The sequence below is a fragment of the Diorhabda carinulata genome, chromosome 8 (genome assembly GCF_026250575.1).
Source record: "Diorhabda carinulata isolate Delta chromosome 8, icDioCari1.1, whole genome shotgun sequence".
NCBI classification, from domain to species: domain Eukaryota; kingdom Metazoa; phylum Arthropoda; class Insecta; order Coleoptera; family Chrysomelidae; genus Diorhabda; species Diorhabda carinulata.
In genome coordinates, this window is record NC_079467.1 from 7,922,068 (window position 1) to 7,943,527 (window position 21,460).

The window sequence follows — 21,460 nt, forward strand, 5'->3', positions numbered from 1 at the left end:
ATTCTGTGGGCTTCATCTTGTTGGCTATACAGGCTGAAAGAATGTGATGGATTACGAGAAATAGCTGTTTAATGGAAGAAATTGAATGTTGATAATGTAGCTATGGTAGAATTATATTATAATCTGGGAAATCCTATAAACCAGCGAGACCTGAACTTGAGCAAGTATATAATGGCGACGAAATGATAATGTAATGCCGAAAACTAAGAATTGCTGCTAGCTTAGGAACTAGTAGGTATACCCGTTTAGCTCAACATATTTTTACGCAGACATTGTTTCGTTGAGGTAATTTATAATTTAGATTTCATATTTACCAAATACCGTATTATGTAGGGAGAATCGTATTATTTGAAAAGTTTTTCCCTTATAAACTAATCCTAGCTACGTTAGCTTCTTAACACCCTGCATATAATATTTTCATGAACACTTCCAATGATGTATGAAAGATTGTTAAATGTGAGGAGCCAATTTTTAGGAAGTCAAGTTTTCATTACCATTCGATTTTATTTTGCTTTGGAGAGTTAAAATAATTTTTTGAGCATATTTATTATTGATTGATTACTTACCGCACGATACATTGTCCATATAATCACATTTATTGGTCTTTGGATTGAATAACATATTTTCTGGGCAACTTAGAATGCTGCTATGTCCATCAGTACATTTGTAATATTTACTGCAATCATCTGGGTAAACGACGTTTGTGGTTCCTTCTGTCGATGGACATATGGGATCGATTGAAGTGGGATTCGCTGTGAAAATGATGATAAACATTATAATTTATTCTTAATTCAACGATCTTTATTCCAAAGTAAATATTCAAAGCGTGTGATTAGGTATAAAATACTAGCAACATTACCGATAAAATTGAGATACTATAATTTATTTGTAAATAATGAATCTTTGATAAAACCGATGCAGTATGAAAGTTATATGGATGAATTTTTATTTCATTAATTTCTCATTTCTTAGACTTCTTCTTATGTTTATGTTTCTATCGTCTTGATTTTAGATCTCTTCTGTTTAAAACTTTTTATTTTTATTTTTAAAGGCAGGTGAAAATTTGATTTTTCGATCTGTTGCAGTCTTTATCAAAATACTATTATCATATTATTATTATTTATTATTATTGTGAACTATACTTTATATTTTGATCTAGGCTCGTCTTAGAATGAGTATAGAATGAGCTAGGAAGCTGGAAGGGAATTAAAATTATGAAGATCTTTTAAGAGAAATCATTTACAATCGTTAGGACCCATTTTCAAATTCATATCAAGTACGCGTATCGAATTCGGCCAATTAAATTTCTTTATTGAAGCGTCGCGTCCTGTTAGAAAACTCCATCTGATTCTTCAGCCTGTAATGTATCTTCGGGCTAACCATTGATGGTTGACCATATTCGTTGTATTAAAACATCAAAACTACTTTGAAATAAACTATTTATTGAATAATGAAATAAGTAGTTGACCGTGGTTTCAATAATCCGACGACCATACTCGAACAAACGCCAGAATATTAAGACATCTTTCTGTTTGCAGACCGCTCTTAAATACTGAAAAATCCTGATGTAAGTTTAAGACTCACATCGATACAAAAAAGTACGTAATTCGATACCTTAATGGAACTAAGCCAAGGAACACCTGGAATCAATCATCTATGATGTGGGTCCCCATTAAGATCTTAATGAATACAATATAACTTGAATTTGAATAGCTGAATTTATGATTCTTGGCAATCCCAGAGGATGCATTAATGGAGGGTTAAAATAAGGAATGTTGCTGTATCCTTCAACTAAATGACTTACAGATTTCAATGGTTTGCACCGGGGGTGAGTTGAATTGCACACAAGAGATTGTATCTCTGTCTGGGTTACATTTGTGCAATGTTTTTAAATTCGAATAATTTTAAATGGGAAATTATTATGTCAAAACACAGCCATACGTTCAGTTCTTCATAGATGTGACGTCTTATTAGACCACAGTAGCTCTTTGGATTAATATTAATGCATCTAAAGGTCTCTTCTGTTTTAAAATTGGTTTTTTCAAAAATTTCTGGGAGAAATATAAAATTTGATGTTTAGACTTTCCTCTGAAGATCTTTACCTTTCTTTCATAAATTCTTTACAAAAAAAGATGAAAATTGACTTTTCGACTTATTTCAGGCTTTTCCATAATATTTTGTATGTATATGTGTGTATGTGATTATACGTGGATATTATATGAGACATACGCTATATTCTTTGCTATATGAATATATGAATGTTATATCCTGTGCTATATGGCCTTTGAGCAAATTTGTATGCTTCCTTATTGGCTGGTATACTCTGATGGCCTACCAGCCACATAAAGGATACTTTGTGTCTGTTAGCAACTGCTTTTAGATTTTGTCATCTTCCTCGCTAGCTTGGACGTGCACGTAATAGCCTTCAGATATTTTAAAGCTGCCTCACTATCAGAAAGAGTGAGAATTGTACATCCTAGAGAGGTTTCTATCCAAACTCTCCTGAGTACATATATTCATTGCTTACAAAGACTTGAAAGATAATGGGTAATTTTCCCAGTGGTATGAAGAGCTTGAATTTCTAATTGTGTTTATAAGCAGAGATTATGCTTTCATGCTTGCTTCTTACTACCTTTACCAGATCAGCCGAGAACTGTAAATTTAGCCACTAACTGAAAATTCAGTAGGAGTAATAGGAATTCGTATTCTTAATTATTGGAGAAAGTACTTTTTTTAGAATGATGTATATAGAATGAAATCTAAAAACTTTCTTTACCCTCCCAATAGAAAATTATGAAGTTTCATTACTGGCAAGTCTGATAACTCATAGAAATTGGTCAAGTATATTAGATAATTCGTATATATAAGTTATATGAATTTTCTAAAAATACTTCCAATTAAGGACCCCTGAAAATTTGTATTTGAATTTTTAATTCACACTTATATATACTTCTTCCTATTTTCTTATTAAAAATTTTGTTATCAACATAAAATCTTTATAGTTAAATTATGGTAATGTCAAAATATTCGATTATAACTGTCTTAAACACCAAATTTAATTAATAAGAGATGTGCTTGGATCATCTATTAATGTATTTCTCTTAAAATTATTCCTCAAGTAATGAGTATCACATTGGGACAAGGATTATGTTATATTTGAAGGTGATATCTTCAAATAAAATTACCACATATGATATGAATTTTGTGAGATAATTTCAGGCCGATTCATAAACTTAACTTTCAGTTTGCCATTACCGTGCGCGGGTGATTTTACCTCTTGACGTTCGTAGCAAATTCCACATCCTTTTCATAAATTTGACGTTGCTGCCGTTAACCTAGAAATTATGTTATTCTTTTTGACGCGTGTACTGTTTTTTGTTTTCGCAATATTTTTGTGCTTTTGTTTGTAATCTCGTATTTATGGAAAATCACGAAGAGATAGCCAAAAGATAACCAAAAACAAACAAGCTGAAAAAGACATAACCCCAATATCAAACTCTAATGTCATCCGTCAGAATCACGTGACAAACGCAAAAAGATGTGATTGATTCTTTTCTATTGCCACGAACGGCCGACGGGAAATTATGAAATTCATTTATGTTGAAAGTTCATCCAATGTTTTTGATTTTATAACAGTAAACGGCAACGGCAAATGGAAAGTCAAGTCAAGTCAAGAATCGGCCTCTTAGTCAGAAAAATCGAAAAAACGATCTGCTCTCTCGCTTAGCACGCGATGGACAATTCACAACTCAAAAATAATGAGGGATTTTTGGATGACAATGTATGCCATTTAGCAAATATTGTCAATGACGTCATTTGGAACAGTCCATTTGCAATTAACCTAACCTAATCTTGGCAAACGTCACTCCAACATTTTCAGATTACAACGTTATTCTCAGCATTTAATAATATTTACGAAAATTATTGGAATAGGTATCTTTTCGGATCTTCTAGAATTCGTATTGTTTTATTTTATAAAGGGTAAGGTTAAAATTTAAAATGTACCATGTATCTTATAGAGATTAAGTTGTGAAAATCGATAATATTGGTCATAATCGACGTGTAGGTATTTTCAAGATGATTTGTCATCACACTATTCTCTTCTATAGGCTTACATAATGTCGATACAAGTTAAATGATACTCATGTTCTAAAAACAAATGCGTCATCGAGAGAAAATATTTACCTGGAGTAGAAGTTGTTGCTGAAACAAATAAAATTAATATTAGTCACATATTTCTCACATTGATATTACGAACTAGGATATCAATTTTAACAACTTTAAATAGACTCACTTATAGTTGATGTAGAGGTATGTGGAGTAGTCGAATCTAAAAAAAAGAAGCTCGTACTAATTATTAGAAATAAAAATGAACAAATTTCATTATTAATGTAATTAATATGAGGATAATTACTGATAGATGACCTATTTAGGTAGAAAACTGCAGAAAATATAAGTTTTAGCTGCTAAAATTATCCGGCATCTGGTTTTGATATGAGAATAGTAACAATGTTCCATGGCTACAATAGCTCACACTAAATTTATTTTAACTAGTATGTCTCATACCCTCAAGAAGAGCAACTAAAAGTTTCAACCTATTCCAGCTTGCTATTCTGCTACAATAGCGAAATATTTATATCCTGTTTGCAGTATCTCTCATAGAATATAAATTTTGAATAACATACGAAAGAAGCGTAAAGATTTTTTGGATCAGAAAATTCATCTTCACCTAGTTCTTTATTTAATAACGAATATCAAAGAGAATGTGCTGCTAGACTGGAGTGGAGTGATCGTTTTATTATATAGAAGGATTACAACAAAGGAAAAACTTCAGAAGATGTACTAAGTAGTCAATTATGATATTATGCGAAATCTAATTTCGAAACTGATGGTATTAAACTACTACTAGTGACAATGAAGCGTAACTAATCTAGCTACAACCAATACTACAAGTTCAAACCACCTCATTCAAAGCCAGAAAAAACAAATTTATGTAATATGTCATCTTTGAAAGCCAATTTGTAGAAAATGTTGTAGCAATATTGCTTGTTAAATTAGAAGTAATTGTATTATGTATAAAGCTCTTTTCTCAATGCTCTAGTCCTACCTCATTTTTCTCAACACCCTGTATATAATATTTCCGTGAATACTTTCAGGGAGATTGTAGAAATTATCAGAGATATAATATATATCATATAATATTTTTTCTTGCTTAGAAATTTGAACCATGTTCAAAAAGCTTTTAATGCCATTCAAATTTCTTTTGCGTTGAAGGGTTAAATTATTCTTTTGGAAATGTTGCTGATGATTACTTACTACAAGATACGTTGTCCATATAATCACATTTATTGGTTTTTGGATTGAATAACATATTTTCTGGGCAACTGAGAATGCTGCTATGTCCATCAGTACATTTGTAATATTTACTGCAATCATCTGGGTAAACGACGTTTGTGGTTCCTTCGGTTGATGGACAAATAGGATCGATTGAAGTGGGATTCGCTGTGAAAATAAGAAGAACATGCATAAATTATTCATTTAATTCAAAGCAAATATTCTATTGTAGCTATATAAAATTGACTGAAGATTGCCAAAAATATTAAGAAACTACATTTTATTATCAATGCGACAGATAGATATATTATTATTGTGAATAATTTATTCATCTCTGTTAGAGCGCTTGTAGACGTCCGTTTATTTTTCACCGGACAACGGACCGTGTTTTTGCCGGATTCGCGGTAGTGTATGAATGTGTGTACATGCACCGGACATTTCCTGTTTTCTGCAAGTGGAGTGCCGTCTACCTGCGATCTTTTAGAAATGGCTGCTATTGACATGGAATAAAAGTTGAAAGGTTTATTGACGGTCCCTTATCCGGTGAAAAAAACGGACGTCTAGAATTGCTCTTATGATGAGTATGGAGTTACTAGCAATACCCGTCGCGGTTTATTGAACCTCGCGTAATAAAGGGATAATTCAATGAGAAATGACATGTATTCTATGCATTAATTCAATTTGGAAGTGTTATAAAGAAAAGACACATTATCATTTAAAAATTACACATATTTATTATTTATACGATAAATAATATAACAAATACATACATACATCTCATTAACACAAAGATATTGAATAAATGATTTATTATTAAACTAACAATGATTTCAAAAACGCAAAACAAAATATTGTATCATATATAAATTATGTCAATACTTCTCTGTAAACCACATTAGTTGTTTTGCCATCTTTTGCTAAAATAACTAAACTTGACGGAGAACTTACTCGTGAACAGGCTACATAAAATTGACCATGGGAGAAACAGTTCTCTCTCAAATCGATTCCTGCCACTTTCAAAGTTTGACCTTGTGATCTATTGGTTGTCATAGCAAAACAGACTCTAATAGGGAATTGCATTCTTTTAAATGGAAAAGGGTAGTCGGAAGATATAAGGGATATGCATGGTATAAAGACTGATTCCCCTCTGTCACACCCGTTTATAATTGTAGCCTCGATTACGTTTTTCTGAATAGCGTTGACACGTAATCTCGTACCGTTGCACAGTTGGATTGAGATTTTGGAACATTATCGGTGTTCCAACCTTTAGAATAAGTCTATGTGTCGGGAAACCTGGAGGATTGAGCTTGTTTAGGTACTCTTATGGGTATTGCACAGTATTATCAACTTGTAATACAGAATCTATAGATCGAAACTCCATGCATTCTCCATCAAATGAATTTAACCCTTTTTAAAGAAATCAAAAAGAAATTTCCAAAAACGGAGAAATTAGTTTTTAGATATTCACACGGGACCCATTTCTAAAAAATAATCGTTTTGATATCTCATTTCATCATGAAGAATTGCTAAATATATGGTTCCGTAATAAAAATTTTTGTTCAACTCTTTGAACCCTTTCCAAATCGAATTTTGAAAATCGCAGAAATTGGTTTTTAGGTATTTGTTCGGAGAATGTTTTAGTGCAAAAACTAAGTCGATATATCAATTTCATGTCTCTATCTTTAATAGCCTTGGCTGGGCGTTGATGAGTGAATGAATCAGTCAGTCAGTCAGGACATCCTCTTTTATAGATATAGATTATAGCATTTCGTGACGTGGGCTTGGATTTAAATTAAATGTTTTAAAAATCTTTTCAGATAACGCACTCTAAGTCGAAAGGACCCATGCTAAGATCCACATTAGGTGTACTTATGGAATACAGCTGATCGATTAATTACTTGAACCAACGGATTTATGTATAAATAAATAAATATGGAAGCTTTTCAATTTGTTAGACATAATTATTAAGTAATGATACATCAAACAAAGATGGCATTGGCAATTATATGATGAGGTTTTCCATAATTTTTTATATTTCGTTGATTCGATCAAATTTTCCATCATTTTCACATCTTCAAATTATTCAATGTACATAGCTTGAACGTATATGGGGATGTTCAAGCCTTATTTATTGAATCTTGGACATGCCTTATAACTAAATACCAGAGTGGCAAACATATTTCTAACTAGTAGATTGTTTGGGGGGTCGTTTTGGCTTTTCAGTAACTCTGCACCTATATCAAGAAGATATTTTATACAAGAGCTTACGTCTCATTATGCTGCTTTCAAAATACGTAGACTCCTCCCAAAGGGGGATTTTGTATCCTACTTCTTAAGGTGTTGATACTTCTCCTTCAAGGTACCTTTACCTTTAGGTGAAATGGAAGCACTGGATTGTCTTACACCTGGAATATTTCTTCAGTAGGACTTCATCTCATGAGCCAAAGTATGGAGTCATTGTTGCTAATTGGAATGAATGTTGAATCACTAATTGCCTGATATAGCCTGGTGCCCTGGTAGTCACGTTTCTATTGGCTAGTGCTTCCAGAGTTTGCTTGCACTTCTACGCCAGCTTGGAAGTGCACTCAATAGCTTCTACGCCAGCTTGGAAGTGCACTCAATAGCTTTTAATGCCTTCAAGTCCACTAGATTATCGAAGAGAATGTGAATGTACTTTGGAAAGTACTTTGTCCAGTGTTGTGGGTAGATGTTTTATCCAGGATGTTTCCTGGACACTTAACTTGAGTTTCATTGAGGGTAGGTAGGCGCATATTTGTATTCCTTCTCTTTAAGTTGGAATTTCTGGAACCGTTGGAGATTTTCATACCTACACATTGTTTACTACCGCTACACAAACACTCACAATTACACAGTAGAATACAAAAATTGAAGTTGTGCAAATTTTAATCTCCTTTAATGTAAGTTTATTATTACCCAGCGTGTTGAAACCGCTAGCTTTGAGGTATATTGAGGGCTTACTGAACTTTAATAACTTCGGAGCTGATATAATATCTACAACTAACGATAAAAAAACTATTTCTAGTATTCAAATCGAAACAACTCCGAAAGAATAGCTATGGTCAATTGCCTATTACCGTTTATGGTTGAACTATTCATTAGTCACTGTGAAAAGCAAATTAGCCAGTAGTGATAGAACAGGTATGTGAATGATATTTTCCTACATTTGATACGAAATCGGCATTATATCCCAAAAACTCACTTCAAAGTACCCATACATGAAGTTTTTTCATGAAAAGGAAAATAATGGACATTTATTATTTTTGGATACTTCTGTGATTAAGAATAATAATATGCAAAGAAAAATTGCTCAAGTTCCTTTCAACCCTGTTTATGCAAAGGGACCGGAAGGAAATTTTAACAGTTCGGGTTTAAAATCTTAATACTTAAAAATTCAGTGTCCATGTGTATGAATGTGTGAATAAACTCAAAAACGAGTCAACTGATATTCATGAAAGTTGGAATATTTATAATTTGGTTTAACTTAAATGATAGAATAGTTATTATTTAAATTAATGGTCTCAATAATTAATAATTGATAATAAACTGATCATCAACGTTGAGTGTTATTAATCGTAGTTTCCATAAGTCTGGAACAGATGGCGACTTTATTTACAGACAACTGTAAAATTTTTTCCTTTGCACCTCATAGATAGCGCCACACTAAATGTATTATTTTGCCTATACCACTTAACGTCGCTTCTTTCAAATCATTCTTCATTTTGTCTTCGTTGCGTACATTACTTCGAATATTTTTTTTACTTCTAACTTACAATTATTCTGAGAACAGCGAAATTTATTAACATCAAAAATTCAATTACTATTTTTAGTAAAATGCCACCCAAAAAATCCAACCTTAAAGCTCGTAGCAAGAAGACTCGATGTGCACGTATTGAAAGAGCTCATGAATCAATCGAACAGAGAGCAGAATGAAATACAGCTCAAAGAATTCGCACAGCTGAAATACGAGAACAGCGTCATAATCGTCGACAAGAAAATGAATTGAGAACCAGGGTGGCACGTCAACAACACATAGATTCATATAGAGAACAAAACTGAGAAAACCATCGAACCAACTGCGCATTAACACGTGGATCATCTTTCGTCTTGCATTTAATTATGAACCAGATATCAATTAATCGATCGATTAAACGATTCCAAAGTTACTATTGGTGCGATGGACAAAATATGCATTTATTGTCAGGCGTTAAGATTTCGCAATGAAACACCCGGCATGTGTTGCTCATCAGGAAAAGTTGTATTGTCACCACTCCCTACTCCACCTGAACCTTTGAAATCCCTTCTTTCCGACATTTCAAATGAATCAAAATTAATTTTGCGTAAGACACGAAAGTTTAATTCTTGCTTCCAAATGACGTCGTTCGGAGCATCCAAAGTTTATGATTTGTCATCTGATGGTCGTAATTTTGAGACAACATTGAAAATTCAAGGCCAGGTATATCATAAAATTGGATCATTGATGCCAATGCCAAATTTCTTCAGATCTATTTTATGCGCAATTGTGATGAACGTGTAACAACTCGATGCCAATATAATTTAATTGAACAAGCAGAAGAGAGAGCAATTGTATTATCATTAGAATTATTTCAAATCAAATCAGTCAGCCACAGCAACGAGTGGCCGGGTCTGCTAGTTGGTTTATAAATCCAGCAATACATTGAAACCATTGTTGGATATATATTTTTACGTTTGAATTATTTTTTGCGGGAGGAGGTTTTTTGGCTGAAAAAGGAAAGCACAAGATCGTGTATCCAAATTTGCCGCCTGCTATACGACTTGTAGGCCATAACGAAGATTTACCACTACTGATTGCGCCTTCAGATCCGCAAAATATTATTTTAGAAGATACTGGAGACAAAGTATCATCAGGAAGCTCCGAAGAACAATGCACCGATCCTATTTTTACTCCAAGTACCAGTTCCGGCGAGCCACATTTCATTATTCAAAGTGAGTTGAATGATTTAGCACATGAGTTATCAAAGCAACAGTCTCAACTTCTTATTTCCCGTCTTAAGGAATGGAACTTGTTAGCCAAAGACACAAAAATTACGAGCTTAAGAAAAAGAAATACTACAATTTCTGCATTCTACACTGTGGAAAATTCGTTGTGTGCATGTTCCGATATTGATGGTCTAATGAAGGAACTTGATGTTGAGCATAATTCCAGTGAGTGGCACCTATTTATTGACTCGTCTATACACAGTTCAAAAGCCACACCATTACACAATGGATATTTAAAACCGTCTATAACAGTTCTGTAAAGATGAAATAAACTTATGAAAATATTCACTTGCTTTTAGACTGTTTTCTTTGTCTATGTGACAGTCGGGCAGTAGATCAACACTATGTAAAAAAAAATGGCAAGCAAGTTTCAACCAGGATCTGAAAATGTTGAGTTTATACCCCTTGTAGATCCCAAAAATGTCCTTCTGTCCCCCCCCCTTTACCCAGTTGACTGATGCCAAATTAAAAGAAGGTATTTTTATTGGGCCACATATAAGGAAATTGCTGGACGATGAAAATTTTGCAAAAAAGCTGACCAGACAGGAACTTAGAGCATGGGAGGCATTTGTTGGTGTAGTTAGGGGATTTTTGGGCAACAATAAGGATCCAAACTACCAACAGTTAGTTGATGAACTTCTAGACGCCTACAAATCCCTTCAATCACCAAATGGGTGATTACTGTTGGTTTGTAAAAAGAGAATGTGCAACCCCTCATAAAAGGAAAAAGTAGAGCTAATTGATATTTAAAGTGTTTGTTTTTAATAGATGTGCGGCATGTTTATCAGATGTAAACCATAAATATTGTCAATATATACGATTTAAAAAACGTGAAACTATTTTTTAATAAATATCAAATATTTTACCAATGAATATGTTTCTATAAATGTAACATAGAAACCTTACGTGTTACAATTATTTTTTCCATATTTTCGTATTTGCATAGGTTCTTTTTATCACAATATACTATTCATTCTTCTGTTACTACAAAAAAATATTTTTCGTCGACACCAGTGTTATTGTATCTATAGAGTCGTTTTTCCTTCGTGTTCAGTAAACTCAGTTAACTTTCAAAAATCGCTTTTTACAATAACCAATACTTATTAATGACAATGTGAATTGACGTTTAAACATAATTAATGACAGAAACATGTACCACTCTTCGACATAAACAATTTTAATTACGATTTACCGTAACTTTCACTATTAAATGTGGAATTATAAGGCCTAAACTATGAACTATTTGAGAAAACTTTTATTCGACATAAATGTATATGTTAGCAAATTACGTTCCTTTATGAGCATATTCGCTCAATAGTATATCAACCGTAATAAATAGATAGGTTCGTCTTGTGAATGTAAACGTTATACAGTTGATGTAGTTCGTACAACTATTTACTAAAACGAAAATTTCTAGTGCTTTTTATGTTTCATTCAAATTCAAGTTACTTCTAATAATTTTTGTTATCTTCTCTTTCTAACAATTTTAGTTGATGCTGGTGGAATCCACGTTGGAATAGTTACCAATTCATCAAACAGTTTGTCAAATATTTCTCTGTGTGACGGGCGGACATAAGAAATTAGAAAGTTTTTTCGGTTTTGGATATCTCGTTTCAATTTTCTTCTTCTTTGACTGTTTTCTATTTCCATTATAAGTTTGTCTTCACTTTCTTTTGATGGGAGCAATATTGATTTGCTTATAAATGACATGTTCGATATTAAATGTTAATGTAATGACCCACTTTCAATTTTAATGTCACATTCAATTATAATAAACTTCAAATATTTATGTTTATTTTTTTCTAGTTTCTAGACAACTTGATAGAAGTACGATTCTATTGGGTAAAAAATATAAAAAGGCACTTCCAGCTGGTGGTGATACATAACACGGTATCCAATTAGGCTGGTTATTAAATAACGAGACTGGTTACGAAAAAGGGTTTTCTTATAAAAATTATTTTACATTCGAGATACTCCCCTCACCTCACCGCAAACCTTTCCATATGTTTTTTCCATTAATCGAAGCTGGAAGTATTCTTTGGTGAGGGTCTTTAGGAGCTCTGCCGTTTTTTGCTTTAACGCTTCCATCGACTCAAATCGGGTCCCTTTCAAAGCAGATCTTTTTCTAACCTTTCTAACCTTTCAAGGAAATCTGAGCAGACTCGCTAATGCAAGAGCTTTTTGTCAGAAGTCAGATTTTTTGGCACCAACTTCGCACAGACTTTTGTCATGTCTAATTCCTCGTGTAAAATTTTTTCTAACCGTTTCTTTATCGGCGATTACATCCTCGGCAATCATCCGGATGCTCATTCGACGATCTGCACAAAAAATTTGGTTGATTTTGTTCATTGTTTCCCAAGTTGAAGCAGTCACAGGGCGACCTGGGGTCGGGTCATCTTCATGCTCTCACATATGGTTTTCGGCACGAAAAAAAAAACACGTTCGTTTCAAACCGCCACTGCACAAATACTATAGTAGTGACAGAAACGTGCATAGGCAAAATATCTAGACACCGACCGCACTACTCGTTTCTTAACCCACCCGTCTAGGGCGCCCTCTAGGCGCGCTTTCTCGTTATTTAATAGCCAGACCTCGTACATATGGTCATCTAAGAAGCCCTGTGAAATATCGTGGTAACAAATACCGTAGGAAGCTAGTTTGTGCGATCGAAAGCGGGTTAAATTGTATTAAAAAAAGGGTTAGACTAGTACCTAATAACTTATAACCAAGAATAAAAAATCGATATGGAAACGATAATGAAGCTTAGTATGTTAGACGAACTTGCATAAAACGACTCGAGCTACGAAATTAATATTCGGACTCACATTCCTGCAATGTTAGAACTCTGTTACAACCCGGAGTCCACCATGAAATTTACTGAACGAAATCAGAGAGATAAAATATTAACATTGCAGTAATCCAAGAAACCAGAAGGATTAAACAGAGGATTAGAGATTCCAGACCCCACACCATGCTATATAGTGAAAAAACGAGACGAAATAAAAAATTTGTAGAGATCTTTATTGTTGATAATAATATAATGATCCACATAATAGACTTTCACACAATCATTGAAAAAATATGTAGACTATGACTACGAACTGAATTTCTTTCACAACGTATGAGTAATAAATGTACATTGCTCCAAAATCCCGCAAAATACATATAAGCGTCAGCAGAAACAAGTATAGTTTGACGGAATGTGTGGAAGCCATTAACCAGAGAAATGAGCTGCAAAGAAAATTTAGACAAAGAATACGGAAGAAAGGAGAGAGAAATCCGCAAAAAGTAAAGAGTATGGCGAATGTAACGTGTAGAAGAAAAAAGCAACCATTGCTAAACGAGGAAGTCATGGAGATTAAGTAAAAGTTTGAGGATACGAATTCAAGCCATGCAAACTAAGACACTACGAGACGTTATATCTTCTGTGGTCTTTTTGAACCTTTTTTTTTCGGTCAATTATCTATCATCTCCAATATTATTGCATTTAATACAGTATGATTGTATCGTAGTGAATAATGTAGACATAAATAAAGAGAAAGTAACATAGGTAACTTTGGATTACACTAAGTTCTATTAATATCTATTCTCTATAATTCAAATACAACAATATCAATATTTGCAAAAAATTATAATACTCTGTATGAGGAAAACAGCTCGATTTTTTGAAATTGAAAATAAAAAAGTTGTAGGATACAAAATACATGAAATAAACACTAAGCAGCATCTATAATACATTTTTATCAAATGTATACATACTGTTTTATGGGGATCTTCATCACCTCAGGTGAATGAATGTAAACCGAAACCACAATGTTCAGACACAAATGCAACAATATCAAATATTTGCAAAAAAAATTGTAGTATTCTCTGTATAAATATTGATACGTCAATCTGTTTGCTATAAAAAATCTACTCACCAGGTGTAGTAGTTGTTGTAGTTTTAGATGTAGTTGCTAAAAAAAATAATATATCATCAGCTGATCACCATTTTTATGAATTCCAAATCGGTGGAAAATTCTCAGTTAATCCGATATAGACTTACCAGCAGATGTTTCTGAAGTATGCCTAGTAGTCAAATCTGAAATAAAACAGAACAATCTATAACAATTGAATGTTAGGACAGAAATGTTCTGAATAATGTATTACTATACTATTAATATAATACTTCGGCGTTTTTTATTTGCTTGTCTATGTACCATAAGGATGATTATCTCTAAAGTCCAGGGAAACTAGATTATCTCAGGAAAAATTATTGTTCAAGGAAATAACAAGAGAACTCAAAGTCTCATCCGGCATAAGACAGGGAGATAGCCTCAGCCCATGCCTTTTCAACGTAATAATGGACCAAATAATTGAGAGCGTAAACGAAGTTAATGCAGGATTCGAAATGAATAACCGTCGCCTGAGAATCCTTTGCTACGCAGATGACGCTATACTTATAGCTGAAAATGAAGACGATCTACAACGCCTCCTTCATAAATTTAACCTGACGGCACAGAGACTTAACATGCAAATCTCATGCGAAAAAACACAAAGCATGGTAATATCCAAAGACCCAATAAGATGCAAGCTGGTAGTAAATGAGCGCATTATAGAGCAAGTAATGAATTTCAACTACTTGGGCGTAGAAACAACGAGCAGCAGAAACATAACGGACGAGGTAGATAAGCAGATCAAGAAAGCAACTAGAATATCGGGATATTTACGGGACATTATATGGAGAAATAAATATATGAGCATAGAAAGTAAGACGCGAATCTACAAGACCTGTATCAGACCCATACTAACCTATGCCGCAGAAACAAGGGCAGACACAACACAAACAAAGAGAAAAATGAGAACAGCAGAGATGAAGATATTACGAACAATAAAGGGAACCACACTCCACGATAGAATACCCAACACAGATATCTTAAGAGAACTGGGAGTACAAGATGTCGTTAGATGGGTAAGAGCAGGACGCCGACAATGGAAAGACCATGTAGAACGAATGGCTCCAGAACGGATTGCCAAATGGGCCAAAACACAGAAACCAGACACAAGACGCCCAATCAGTAGGCCCCCAAAACGCTGGTACGATAGCTGGACATCGGCGTCACAAGAGGGCAGATGACAGACCTGACAGGACCTCGTCCTACTACAAGAAGAAGAAGAAGAAGAAGAAATAACAAATCGTTCATATTATATCCAAATAACATATCTTACTCAAATTTATGTCGCGTCCCAACTTCTATAGGAAAGTTATAACGAAACCTTGATTTGAACCTTAAAACCTTTCTGTAGTTATGTCATAACATCTGTTTTATTATTCTATACAAAGAGAATATTTTTGTGTTTTTATGGTACTCATAATTGTTTTTTGAAATTGTCTAAGAACTTTTACTAATAGGGAACTACATTTTTTAGCGAAAAAATAGCTAGATTTTTCAAAATTGAAAATTGATGAGCTGTTGGATACGAAAAACTTGTAAAATTCGTAAGCTATATCTGTAATACATTTCTATAAAATTTCTATACTGTTTTGGGAGATCGTCATTATCTCTGGTAAATGAATGTAAATAGAAACCATAATCTTCAGACATATACTTCTTCAATGAATTAAGTGACAAAATTATTTGGCCTTTCACCTTGTTCTAAGTAACTTTTTTTGATAGATCGAATGAAGAAATGAGTTTTTTTTTTATGTTGATGCAATTGAAGAGCCTGATAATTATAAAATGGAAGCAGAAGTATGCAAATGTGTCAGGTACCCACATAGTTTTTTTGTTTTTATTTGATAAGTTGTAGGCTAACCAACTAAATTTTTCTACATTTCAACTGTCTCCTCATGTGAGTAACACTATGTTCGATAGTATGCACTTCAATTAGAAATGTTTGATCGTTTTTTAATAATGTCTTTAAGAATTTTCAATGAATAATTACAATTTATAGTAATTTTCTACTGAATATCTCTTTATGGCGAACGGATTCCTTGACATGTAGAACGATCTACAAATCTACATATCTCCCAAACCATAAATTTTAATGATTTGAACAAAGAGTATCTTTTTGTTAGAAATCGATTAAAAACATTTATATTTCCTATCTTTAAATTGTATTGGTTGTCCCTGTAAAACTTATTATTATTGGATTATTAAACATTGTAAAAATATTTATTCCGTCAAACACACTACATACGTAATCATCCATTAAAAATTCATAATATTCGAATTTATAATTTAGAAAATATACAAAAATATGAGTTCTGATTTCGCAACACAGCAGCTCAGAAACGAGGAGTCATATTTGAATTTTTTTTATGTCACAGCATTTTTTTCACGTCATCTACTCACTCCTGAATTTTTGTATAGATTACAGTTTTTTATAGTGCACATCATTATATAATCGGTCAAAAAATCATGCAGGAAAATAACAAATAGTTGTATATAACCCATATTTCATTCATTTCATTATCATTTCATCACAAATTGTATATTACTATATCATGAGTTAATCTGATAACTTGTAAAATTACTATCAATTTATTCCATAAGTTACAAATTATGATACAAAACTATATGCTGCTTCAAGTTGAAGGAAATCCTATTTTGGACCCGTTGGAGCTTAACTAAATAAAAATATTCCTGAGTCATCAGTTGCAATAATTATGAAGGAAAATGAAAATAAAAAAATCAAGAACTTTAAAACAAGGGCACACATAGTGACGGCTAAAAAAATATTTAGTTCACAAATATCAATAACAATAATTCTCATCGAAAATAATATGAATAGTGACTGATATTTGGACATGTTATGAAATTATATTGTTCCAGGAATATCACCCATGTCTTTCCTTCCCGATAATCCCATGTTACATTTTGATAACATAACGTATGAACAAGAAGATGCGGGTGCGTTTACTAGATTGATACAAGATTTTTTCTTTTGAGAAAACCTCGATGTTTTTTTCAGATCATCAACTTATTTCAAATTCAAATGGATTCAAAATGAAGTCGACGAAATTAAGTGAATAAATTGATATTGAGTTAATAGTTTGATAATTAGAATTTTAATTATAAAAATAGTTAGGAAAATTTTTTTTAATGGTTAAGTTGGTGCTAAAATAAAAGAATAGAGAGTATAGTTGTATATGATACGATAAAATGTTTACGTAGAATACTTTAGGTATGCGGATATTATAAACTTGTTTCACCAGTAAAATTTCCTGAAATAAAATGAAACTGAAAATGAAACACTTCATAGCAATTTAGCAATTTACATTTTTTAAACATTCGAGGATAAAACTTATTAAGAAGATAATTGGACGAAACGTTCAGTTTTAGGTGGAATTTTGAAATTTGAGAATTAATCCATAAAACACTTTCATTTGTCTCACTTGTCTCACTCCAGATTCAAAAATGCGGGCCTACCAATTACGCTACTTACAAGAATCAATCATAGAAAAGAATATAAGGAGAACAAACACCTTACATAATTCAAAATCTAAAAAATAATCCATCCTGCTAGCTGATTGCATATACCCACAGTATACTAGAGTAAAAAATAGAAAAGAATATAAGGAGAACAAACACCTTACATAATTCAAAATCTAAAAAATAATCCATCCTGCTAGCTGATTGCATATACCCACAGTATACTAGAGTAAAAAAGATAAGTTTCCAAAAAACTAATGAACGGAATCAGGATTACTTTATAAATCACATCTTGATCGAATTAACTGTTGGGCGTATGCAAGAAATTAATACATATGATACTTCACGACAATAATGATCTAAAGGGATAGAGAACTCAAAAATTGATATAATACACTCGATTTATTATTCAAAAAATCTACCATCTGCATTTTAGTATAACTCTATATTATTCGTTCCAACAAGAAAATATGATCCAACGTTAATCATCTAATATTTGTTGGCAACAATTGAAATCAGGAGCCATTTACAAATCATTCTATGGCTCTGATTGAATATTCACGTTGAATTTCCTTAAAAAATATAATAAAGGTAGCGAAAGGGTTTTCAACCTCTAAAAAGTCCCTTTTTCCCTAAGCCGCTCTGGTTTTAAATATGTTTTATTCATTAAACACACAAACAATGAATATTATCAACTCATATTGACAACCATCAACACCTGTTGAAATCCCGTTTACACTCGTGTTATTTCCAGACTGTATATATAATTGACTAAGTGAAGCACTACTTACCACATGATACATTGTCCATATAATCACATTTTTTAGTATCCGGATTGAAAAACATAGCTTCTGGACAACTCTGGATGCTGCTGTGCCCATCAATACATTTGTAATATTTGCTGCAATCACCTGGATAAACCACATTTGAAGTTCCTTCAGATGATGGACAAACGGAATCTTCTGTAATGAAAATTTGTGAAAATTATACTAATTTTTTGATTGAATACTCATTTTATTAAAGAGAGATAAATGGTTTATTGTCAAAATATTGTTAAAATTTGTGGATAAAAGTTTTTAAAAACTAAAAAACAAACATAAAAAATAACTAAATAAAGTTACAAACACAATTAAATTGGAAAATAAAAGAAAACCATAATGAGTATCAAAATTATAGGTAATAGTAATAAGTGATAATTAGTATATAACTTCATAGCAAAATTAAACCAGTATGCAGCATGCCCGGAATTAAATATTATTATTAGAATAGAAGTCGTTTACAGAGGGGAAGGCACTTTTCACTAAATATACTTTCAAATTATCGTGGAATGCAGGAAAAGTTTATATCGATTTAATTCCAATTAGCAAGTGATTGTGCATTTTTTGCATTATAAAATATTCAGCCCTTAACTGATTCTGAACGTGAGGTAGGTAGGTAAAGGTCGTGCTCCGCGTTCCTAAGTGGAAAGCCGTGCAATGTCTTTTCTGAAATTGGAGAAGCGTGCTTACTAATCAGGCAAATGGATTCAAAGGTAAATAAAGAAGGAAGACTCAGAATTTTTAATCTGCTGTTTAGTCCAAATACATACCTAACAGCTCTCTTTTGTAGTTTGAAGATTCGCTCAAATTGAGTAGCACCACACGTACCCCAAAAAGGGAAGGGCATATCAGAGATACGACTCAATAAGGGCATAATAGACTGTTAAAGAGGTGGATAAGTTAAGTTCTTCGGAAACTGATCTCAGCACAAAAGAGGAGAAACTTAATTTTTTGATATGGCGGCAATATGTAACTTCAATTTCAAGGAATTGTTCACAACAAGCTCTAATAATTTAACAGATTCAACGACGTCAATGGTGTTATTATTTGATAAAAATGTATTTTTATATGATAAAACTTTGGTTTTAGAAACGTTGGGGCAGAGAGGACAAGAATCGCACCATTATTTAAGGGCGAGGTCACTGGATATGATCGTGCAGTGAGATCAGGGTTGCTCCAAGCGAAACTAGTATCGTCGGAATAAAGACATATTTTACCATTGATGTCTTTATAGGCGATGTCGTTTATAAACAAAAGAAACAAAATAGGGCATAGTATTGAACTTTGAGGCAGTCCACAATCTATTCTCTTGCAAGATAACATCATTGTATCAACCTTTACTTCTGTTGGTGGAGTATGATTTAAACCATAACCGTAGTACAGCATATTGTTGATTAAAATATGATTAACACAATCGAAAGCACAAAATCACAAAAAGTTGGTGCAGTGGAGTGATAGCTGTATAGGCTCGAGTAGACATTATTTAGGAGAGAGAATATAGCATCGTTTTTGCATTTGTTACGTAATTAAAAAGCCAAATTATTGGGTAGTAAGTATTTTATACTCAAACAGAAATGATAAAAGCTTATTTTTAACCAAGGAGTGCAATTTTTATTTCCTCCTTTATGCAGAGGTATAATTATAGCCATCTTAAGGCAATTGGGAAAAGTGTCATTTTGAAATGAAACGCTAGTTAAAGTGGTAAGATGATTTAATGTGCAATCCGCCAAACTCGAGAACATTTTTAATGTAAGACCATCAGTTCCAGTATATCTTTAGTAAATACAGCCATATTGTGCATATTTGAACAAATTATGAGAGATGTAGTGCTTTGGCAAGCATTTAAAAACAAAAACGATTTGCTTTTCCGAAGCAATTACTTCTATTGCAGTTCTCAAAAAATGAATATAGCAGATAGTCATATAGTTCCATAAAAACATATGGGTATTCCAAGGTTGAAATTCAAAATACGTAGTGTTGAAGAGTTTTATTAATTTTTATTAGTAGAATGCCTAAAGGAATTTCTGTGAAAAGACAATCTGGCAATACCTTTATAGTAAGCACAAATTTTATACACCCGGAACGACATAAGATAACATATGAGTTAAATAAATTAATTCACAACTTTGAAGAACTATTTATTAACATAAAATAGTTTCAATAATCTGACTACTGTTATCGTTGGATGTCAAGACTATATAGAACAGTCTATGCGTGTTTATGCTCTAATCCTATTATATACAGTAGATAAGTTAATGGAACTTCAAGTGTCTAAGGGACATATGGAACCGCTTATGGAATTTGTTGGAGACGATCAGTTCACAATAAATCTTAACGAATACATTAGTAAGTAGAAGTTAAATAGGTAGATTAATGATTTTTCGCAGTCACATTAATATAAGACAGAAATTAGGTAATCCGAGATGATACGTTAATGAAGCATAAAATAAAAGACATATTGTATAACTTAATATATGGTTAACAGATCCGGTATCAATGCAGAGAGAAAATGGGAAATATACTTAAGCCGCTTCCAGAAAAACGAGCGAACAACTCGAAAGTAACCAAAAGGGAAACGATGAAGATGATAATTAAGAGTCATCATCATATGAGAAATATTTTGAAATAGTTGGCCGGCTGAGAGGAAAGTACTAGATCTAGATGATATCACCTAGATATAATAAAGAATGGTGGAGAAAGTATAATAACGGATATATACATTATCAAGAAAATAGGGGATAAGAACAATATATCCACACAATGGAATATAATCATTCTAGTCCTGAAAAAGGGAGACCTCAAATTGTGCGATAGTTAGAGACCAATAACACTCCCAAACATAACATTAAATTC

General features: G+C 32.7%; 2 protein-coding genes across 3 annotated transcripts in view; one reads left to right on the forward strand and one right to left on the reverse strand.

Annotated features, from left to right (window-relative positions):
* Positions 1 to 21,460, reverse strand: part of LOC130897506 (chondroitin proteoglycan 2-like) — a 62,184-nt gene that overhangs the window by 12,375 nt on the left and 28,349 nt on the right. Inside the window, exons 11-17 of the mRNA XM_057806401.1 lie at positions 18,581 to 18,751; positions 14,420 to 14,455; positions 14,295 to 14,330; positions 5,317 to 5,502; positions 4,295 to 4,330; positions 4,186 to 4,203; positions 567 to 752 (exon numbers count right to left, since the gene is read on the reverse strand). Coding sequence (XP_057662384.1) covers positions 567 to 752; positions 4,186 to 4,203; positions 4,295 to 4,330; positions 5,317 to 5,502; positions 14,295 to 14,330; positions 14,420 to 14,455; positions 18,581 to 18,751 — 669 coding nt within the window. The remainder of the gene's footprint in view (positions 1 to 566; positions 753 to 4,185; positions 4,204 to 4,294; positions 4,331 to 5,316; positions 5,503 to 14,294; positions 14,331 to 14,419; positions 14,456 to 18,580; positions 18,752 to 21,460) is intronic.
* Positions 1 to 21,460, forward strand: part of LOC130897507 (arrestin domain-containing protein 2-like) — a 295,987-nt gene that overhangs the window by 6,393 nt on the left and 268,134 nt on the right. The gene's annotated exons all lie outside the window — the stretch shown is intronic.